This window comes from Sceloporus undulatus, chromosome 1 (assembly GCF_019175285.1).
Source record: "Sceloporus undulatus isolate JIND9_A2432 ecotype Alabama chromosome 1, SceUnd_v1.1, whole genome shotgun sequence".
Taxonomy (NCBI): domain Eukaryota; kingdom Metazoa; phylum Chordata; class Lepidosauria; order Squamata; family Phrynosomatidae; genus Sceloporus; species Sceloporus undulatus.
Window position 1 is genome coordinate 61,744,463 of NC_056522.1, and position 8,163 is coordinate 61,752,625.

At 42.0% G+C, this 8,163-nt stretch overlaps 1 protein-coding gene across 4 annotated transcripts in view; it reads right to left on the bottom strand.

Annotated features, from left to right (window-relative positions):
- Positions 1-682: 682 nt before the first annotated feature.
- SPAST (spastin) overlaps positions 683-8,163 on the bottom strand; it is a 48,868-nt gene continuing 41,387 nt past the window's right edge. The window contains exons 12-15 of one of the 4 annotated variants that reach the window (XM_042452378.1): positions 6,407-6,449; positions 3,909-3,988; positions 3,210-3,280; positions 683-976 (exon numbers count right to left, since the gene is read on the bottom strand). In XM_042452378.1, coding sequence (XP_042308312.1) covers positions 852-976; positions 3,210-3,280; positions 3,909-3,988; positions 6,407-6,449 — 319 coding nt within the window. In that variant the 3' untranslated portion in view covers positions 683-851. The remainder of the gene's footprint in view (positions 977-3,209; positions 3,281-3,908; positions 3,989-6,406; positions 6,450-8,163) is intronic. The other 3 variants (XM_042452372.1, XM_042452361.1, XM_042452352.1) reach the window with 3 other exon arrangements.

Below are 8,163 nucleotides of genomic sequence, written 5' to 3' on the forward strand. Positions count from 1 at the left end.
ACATGTCTTATGGGGCTGCAGTGGGCACAAATTGAAATTAAGTGAAGAAATCTTCTGCAAGCAGAGTTGCTGGATATAAACCCAATTTTCACCTTGACTTTTTGTCAAGTCTGTATTTGAAACAGAACTCAAATGCTGTGAATTCTATAAATATTCAAAACTATGCAAGAAGCTGATTTCTTAAATAAATGTTGGTTCCTAGATTCTTTAACTGCAGTGTTGAATACTGCATCAGTGAGTATAAATCCAAAGCAATATCATGAAAATGATTTGCTCAGCAAGGAAAAGGATCTAGTGACCATGTTTGTGTCCTAGGTCTTAAATCAGTGTAAGCTCTGATCCATAAAGTAGTATTTAATTGGTATGAAATATTTTCAGGATCTTTTGTTGTTATTTAGTTTTGTCTTTCAGATGTACTTTTGCTTTTTGTATTAGACATACAAACCAGATAATTCACTTTGATCCAAAACACACTGCAGAAATATGTAATCCAGTTTGAAACCACTTTAACCACCATGGCTCAGTGCTACGGGAATATTGGGAACTGTAGTTTACTGTGGCACTGGAGCTCTTTCTAACAGAGAAAGCTAACTGTCTCACAAAACTACAGTTCCCAGAATTCCCTAGCAATGAGCTAGTGCAGTTAAAGCTGTCTCAGACTGGATTATTTCTGTAGTGTGTTTTGGACCTTTATTAAGATAAATTGTGCAAATGCAAGTTCTAGGTGCTAGACAAGCTTATACTGCTTTCAGTAATCTCTCCGGAATTTACAGTGAACATTTCATTTATCTATCCTTGGCAGCAGCTTCTTTTCCCCTTATTTTTTTCATCTGCAAACAAGAAACTGTATTCTACTTTACAAGTAAGGATGAGAAAAAATGGCATAAGTGAATAGTTTGTTTTCTGTTTGGCATATCAAGTCTTAAATAGCATACCTCGCTAGCAGACATGTTTTTCACTTGCTCTGGTTTAAGTTCTGCAAAGTAAGGAAATCACAATCAGTGAGTTTCAAAAGAAATACATATATCATCAGAAACCTCAATATTTGAAGCATCACTGTGTACATGTGAAAATTAAACTCACTAAGAGACAGTCAAAGTAGGTAAAGGCAATATCAACAATAATGGGTTCCATTGTTTTTCAGTTCTAATCTGAATGTTGATGTCTAAAAGCTACACTGAACCCAGTATCTTCTATTTTGATATTGATTATTGATAAGATTTATAGAAAAAGTGCCAGAAGTGTGAGAATAGGACTTTCCCCCTCTCCTCTACTGTAGTCTTCCATGGGCCCCAAAATCTGTTGCAAAAGATACCCCATCCCTCCAAGAAAAGATTATGAGGGGCTGTAAGGAAGGGGAAGAATACTTTTATATCAATTTGAGAAAGCCTGAGCTAGAATAATTATTCAAAGCAAATACAGCATAATTTGCTAATTCAAAAATGTGTAATCACTTATATCCACTGAATGTATTTTACACTCTGTTGGTATCAAATGTATATGCCCTGTAGAATCATAGAGTTGGAAGAGACCGCAAGGACGATCCAGTCCAACCCCCTGCCATGCAGGAACTCTCAATCATAGCATACCCGACAGATGGCCATTCAGTCTCTGTTTAAAGACCTCCAAGGAAGGAGACTCCACCACTCTCCGAGGGAGTGTGTTCCACTGTCAAACAGCCCTTACTGTCAGGAAGTTCCTCCTAATGTTGAGGTGGAATCTCTTTTCCTGTAGCTTGCATCCACTGTTTCAGGTCCTGTTCTCTGGAGCAGCAGAAAACAAGCTTGCTCCCTCCTCAGTATGACACCCCTTCAAATATTTAAACAGGGCTATCATATCACCTCTTAACCTTCTCCAGACTAAACATCCCCAGCTCCCTCAGTCGTTCCTCATAAGACAAGGTTTCCAGACCCTTCACAATTTTAGTCGCCCTCCTTTAAACACGCTCCTGTTTCTCAATGTCCTTTCTGAATTGTGGCGCCCAGAACTGGACACAATATTCCAGGTGAGGCTTGACCACAGCAGAATACAGTGGCACTATTACTTTCCTTGATCTAAACACTATACTTCTGTTGATGCAGCCTAAAATTGCACTCGCCTTTTTAGCTGCCGCATCGCACTGTTGACACATTGTAGCCAGGTCGGGGAGGAGGAGGTGAGGGTTGATCAGGCGAGTCAGAGTGGAGAGGGGTGAAAGGACCCAGAGGAAGGGTCGGGGAAGAGGTAACATCCCAGGAGGAAAGTATAAGAGCTGAGGGATAGGTGGGCAAGAGGAGAGGCATGGAACGCAGAAGATGGGGTTGTGCAGAGGCGGTCGCAAGAGGGAGAGTCGGCGTGGTCAGGAGTCCCGGAAGGGTAGGACGTCCTGTGACTCTACAGGGTCACCACTGTTTATTATGGGTGGGACCCCACTCCCCTGTGATTCTGCCAGACACTAGATGAGAAGGGGACTCCCATTATCCCCAGGAAGGGGAGTGGAGGTGGCAGACAAGGAGACATTAGAAGGGGAGTGATGGGACCCCAAAGGAGAACAGTGGGAGCAGAGACCGGGACCAGAGTTAAAAGAGAAGGCAGACTAGGAGCGCTCGGAAAAGGGACCTGGAGAAAGACTGCCTGCTGACAAACCTGGGGAGTCCGAGGAAGGACCTGGACTATAAAATTAGGGCTCGTGGTGACATAACCCAAGTACCAGTTGTTACCTCTTGCTGTTGGAGTTATCAGTTTATGTTCCAGTAAAGTTTGAAGCATTATTCAGCGTCCAGCGTGGTCTGTTTGGGGAATCGCAACTTACTTTGATACACGTGTGCTTGCAGTATGTTGCAGGGAGTAAATGCCCCGCCCACACACATGTTCAACTTGTGGTCAACTAAGACTCCTAAATCCCTTTCACAGATAGTCTCCTTAAGCCAGGTGTCCTCACTTATATCTATGCATTTCATTTTTCCACCCTAAGGAAAAATGATTTCAGTGCTTCTGAATTAATTTATGAGACCAAGCTGCAAAACTAAGGAGATTGCCCTCTATGCCACACTCATGTAGAGCTATAGAGAGGTTTGTTGTTTAAAGTTTTTAAATATGCCAGATATATCCCTCTTGGACAGATATAGTTCTTTGCATCCTGTTCTAGTGGAAAAGGAGGAGGCATGGAACTGGACAAATGTTTCTAACCACTTTACCGTTCATATTCTCAAAATGCTAACCATGCTTACCTCGTATAGGGCCCAGTGCTGCATCTTTTGCTAATGCTGTTAAGTCACTCCCTGAATATCCTTCTGTCATTCTTTGTAAAAAGGAAAAGATACACTTAACTTCAGGAATCTTCAAATGTACAATTGTATTATAGGAAAACAAGTAAGCTTACAATGTTTTGTTCTCTTACCATTTCAATTTTATTAAAGGAAGGCCACTCATCTTATAGAAAAAGTAGTCAATAAATATTTTTTTAAAAAAAAATCATAATAAGTAAAGGTTTTAAGGTGTAATATTTTAAGCATTGGGCTATGATTCTGGAGACCAGAATTTGAATACTGGCTCAGCCATGGAAACTCACTGGGTGACCTTGGGTAAATCACACTCTCTCAGCCTCAGAAAATGGCAATGACACCCCCTCCCCCGCAACTTGCCAGGAAAAACCCATAATAGGGTCACCATAAGTCAGAAACAACTTGAAGGCACACAACAACGAGTGATTCATTGGCTGTTTTATTAATAGTGTAAAATAACATTTTGACTTTGTATCAAAATATCAATGGTGATCTGTTTTTGAGATATGTATATATCAAACATTGATAGTGACTGCATAAAAACCCAGGAAGTAAAGCATGTGCATAACATACCGAATAGTTTTTAGCCTCCCTGTTGCAGAGCAGTATCAGCTAGAGTTTGCAATGAGGCAGAAATTTACTCACCTAGCTAGCTGTGCCAACTCTTTTTGGGTTAATGGATTTCCTTGCTTGCTCAGGAGATTTTTTAGTAAAAGAAGCCGTGTCTGTAAAACGCAACATTCACTATTAGTGAGAGTACAAAAAATAATAATCACAAAAAGGTTACAGAAAATACTTGAAATATAAAGTAGTTCCTTTTTTCTCCCTCCCTCAGCTTTTCGAACTTAGTGAAGCCTGTGAAGCTGAAGGCTTTCCTGGCCAGCATTCATAGTTTTTGGTAGGTTTTGGGGGCTAAGAGTGAAGGCTGTCTCTGGAGGTTTTCTCAATACACCAGACACCCTCTTCCACTGGATTCCACGATTCTGCCCGCAGAAGTCCTGAGGCCCGCCCACAGCACAATGTGCTGTTCAAATATATAGAACAACTTTCATCTTATAAAAGATGTTTTTCTCACACAGTGATCCTGCACTTGCTCCATAACAGCAAGAGGACTGCAAGAGAGAAATGTCTTGAGATTTCTGCAAGAGGGTACAAGAGTCCATATGTAAGCAGAAATTAGGAGTACTGCTACAGAACCTACTGGGGCACTGTGCAAACTATACTGCACAACTATTTGGGGGAAAGTGCTGGTAGCTATTTTCCTTCCAGTAATGGTTCTTTAGCTCCAACATACTGATGGGTTTTATTTACACATTAGCAAAAGATACTGTAGAGTTTGAGGTAATAGAAAAATTAGAGAAGTTACGAAATTGAAACAAGCCCTGCTTGCAGACTCTGGTGGAAGGAACCGCAAAATTCAGAATATCCTTCACCTAAGAACTAAATTAATAAATACAGTGGTACCTCGGGTTACGAAATTAATTCGTTCCGCGGCTAATTTCGTAACCCGAAAAACCTTCGTAAGCCGAATTGCCATAGGTGCTAATGGAAAAATAGCTCTCTGCTGCCCTCCGGTGGCGGAAAATAGCGCCGAGGTTTTTTCGTAACCCGAAGAAACCTTCGTAAGCCGAAACAATAAATCCCTATGGGATTTTTTCGTAACCCGAAAAATTCGTAACCTGGGTAATTCGTATCCCGGGGTACCACTGTATATGAATAAATCTAGGTTCTGCCTTATGTAACTTCTGCCACCTTTAAAAATAATTTGTCTTTATCAGAATACCGTATTTTCTGGCGTATAAGGTGACTTTCTAACCCTGCAAAATCTTCTCAAATGTTTGGGGGGGGGGTCTTATACGCCAGGTGCAGAAACTTCCGAGCTAGACTGGTCACCACATATGGTGGGGGGAGCTGAAAAACGGCCGCGGAGCTCTGCTCTGGGCCCCACAACCAACTCCAACTCCCAGAATTCCATAGCAAAGAGCCAGACCTAGAGTTAACACACTGCCAAACCTCGTTATTTCTCCAGTGTGGATGCAGCCACATTTCTCCTCCTCCTCCTCCTCTTTCTCCCCCTGGATCCCATCCTCCATTTCATGCTCCTATGCTCCTCGGGTTCACAGCAGCAGCAGAGGAATGCAAAGCTTGCAGCTGCACCTTTTTGCAAGCTAAGCAAAGGCAAAGCAATGCAAGGCAATGGGGAAAGCGGAGCCAAAGCCTCTCTAAATGGGGCTGGGGCTGGAGGGGAGCCTCCTTTTTTCCCCTGCCAGGTCCTGAAAGGTGGTTAAAAACAAAGAGGCCTGGCTTTCTTTCTTTCTTTTTAAAGTATCCTCCTGTGGCCCTTCTCTCACTCACTCATATAAAAGGAAAGCCAAGAGATAGAGAAAGAGGGGAAAGGAGGGGGAAAGGGTGGATCTTTTATCTTTAAACCCCAGAGTGGGTTTTGTGGTGCTGCAAGGACCCTCCTCAATGGCGCAAAATGAGGATTTTGCACTAGAAAGGGAGGCTGCATCCACACTGGAGAAATAACCCAGTTTGGTACTGCTTTAACTGCCCTGGCTCAAGGCTATGGAATTCTGGGAGTGGAGTTTGTTGTGGGGTCCACTCTGGGCCCACAACAAACTCCAACTCCCAGAATTCCATAGCCTTGAGCCAGAAAAGAGTTAAAGTGGTGCCAAACCAGGTTATTTCTCCTGTGTGGATGCCGCCCAAGTGTGCTGAGGGGAAAAAGACACCCCTCTCTGAGGCATCTCTTAGTCTTAGTATGTGTTGGAAGAGGGGTAGTCTTATATGCCAAATATATGCCAAACTCTAACTTTTAAATGGAAAAGTTGGGGGTCGTCTTATACACCGGAAAATATGGTATATTCCATAATAAACTGGTGAAAATAGTAAATTTGCTCATGATCCACTTTCTTCCTTCATTCAAAAGGATTTGCAGTCTCAGCAGTGTGAACTCAAAGTAGATTATCAAGTTAAAAAAGATTCTATACTATTCAGTCCATTTATAAACATATAGGGATGATGATTAAGTCAATTATTGTACAGAGTTTAATCTATGATTCACTATCATTAGTTTGCACTCGCTAGGAATTAGCAGACAGGTTCTATCTGGTATTAAGATACAGTCACAAAGTACATACCTCTTCATTTGGTAAAGATACATACACTCGTTTGATGAATCGCCTGAAAAAAATAACAGACATTGAAGCAGTAGTTAGGAGCAGAAGATATGGTAAAATACACCTCTCTTATACCATGTCAGAATTAGAGAGCAGACACCGCACACACATTGCTGGGTGAGAAGAAAATAACACAATAGTTAGAGCATAATAAATGCTGTAAGATCTCCATGCAAATATTTTTTAAAAACTTTTTGGCTAAAATATAGGTGCTACCAAATCAAAGAACTATCTAAATGCTTCTGGTTAAAACTGACTTTAGCAACACCTACAAATTGAGCAGGAAGTAGAGTTTGTTCATGACCTTGAGGTTGATCGATAACGGGACCAGTGGGATCAATAGGATGAAGAAGATCAATGGTAGTTCCAGTAAAGGCCTTGAAGCTGGAGACAGCATAGCAAATGGCTTATGAGTGGAAGGAGAGGGTGAAACTGTCACCTTACAACCAGTGAAGATTCCAAGAACTCGCCCTCAGAGATCTTGCTATTGGAGTGGACAACCACAACCATGTCTTCTATATCACAAGTGGGCAAACTTTTACAGGAGTCATCCCAAGGTTCCTGTGCCTCTGTGGTGTGTGAAGCAATCTCAGAGAAATTATCTTCAGACCAGGTCAGAGCAGACTGTTTGGTATGAGGTGAAGACCAAGACTGGTGACACTCCTTGTCCACTGAATGTTTCTTCTTCTTAGAAATGAATTCATGGTGTCAGGGGGGCAGGCATGTCGGCGTGTAGGATCTTTTAAAGGTTGTGTCGTAACATTTTTTAAATTAAGGAGTATTTTGGTAAACACATTATTTGTACACAATCAAACCCATACAACTGGGAAATAGAACACATATAAAATAACTACTGTATGCTTAAGCAGAAAAGTCAACTGATAAAAATCTGACTTGTAATTTCTCCAGTCCTATTTATTATATAGCTCTAATCATTTGCCCAACTTTCTACCATGTCAAACTAAGTTTGTTCCACCCACAACAACCTGCAATGCAGAACCTTTCTATTCCAATTCCAATTCCTTCTCTTGCCCTCTTAGTTGCAACATCTCGCATTTTGTCATGCTGAAAAATGCCCGTGTTAGTAAAGATGAGTGCTAATCTGAAGTGGTATGATATGCTGCTAACAACATTTAACTACTAATGTGCAAAAAGGGGTCCATAATTTTTGAGAGCCAACAGGTATATAAACTTGATCCTTTAAAAACACCAAAAAGATCCGAAGATACAGGAAAGAGAACTTCATACATGAAAAGTGGGTTGCTAACTCCTCCCCAATCCAAAATACTTTCCAAAGAATAGTGGCATAGCATGGGGAGGTGCTTTGCCCAAGCACCCCTAAATTACTCCATAACTGACATCTTCCAGCCTGTGATGGAGTGAATAGGCTGGCCCAGCTCCATCAGGGCTAGCCTGAAGATAGAGCGCCCTCCCTCCATAACTGTCATCCTTCACCCTATGAGGGAGAGAATAGGCTGGCCCAGCTCCATCAGGGCTAGCCTGAAGAAGAACAGTCCTCCCTCCAGTCCATCTGCCATGGTCCCGGCCTCAGAAGGAGAGAAGAATGCTGGACCTGATCCCCTCCCCCCCTCACCATTCCCTTCTCCTTTTGTGTGGTGTCTTTTAGATTGTAAGCCTGAGGACAGGGAAACATCTATTATCCCCTCTGTTGTAAACCGCTCGGATTCCCAGTGATTGGGTGGCATATAAATAAATCC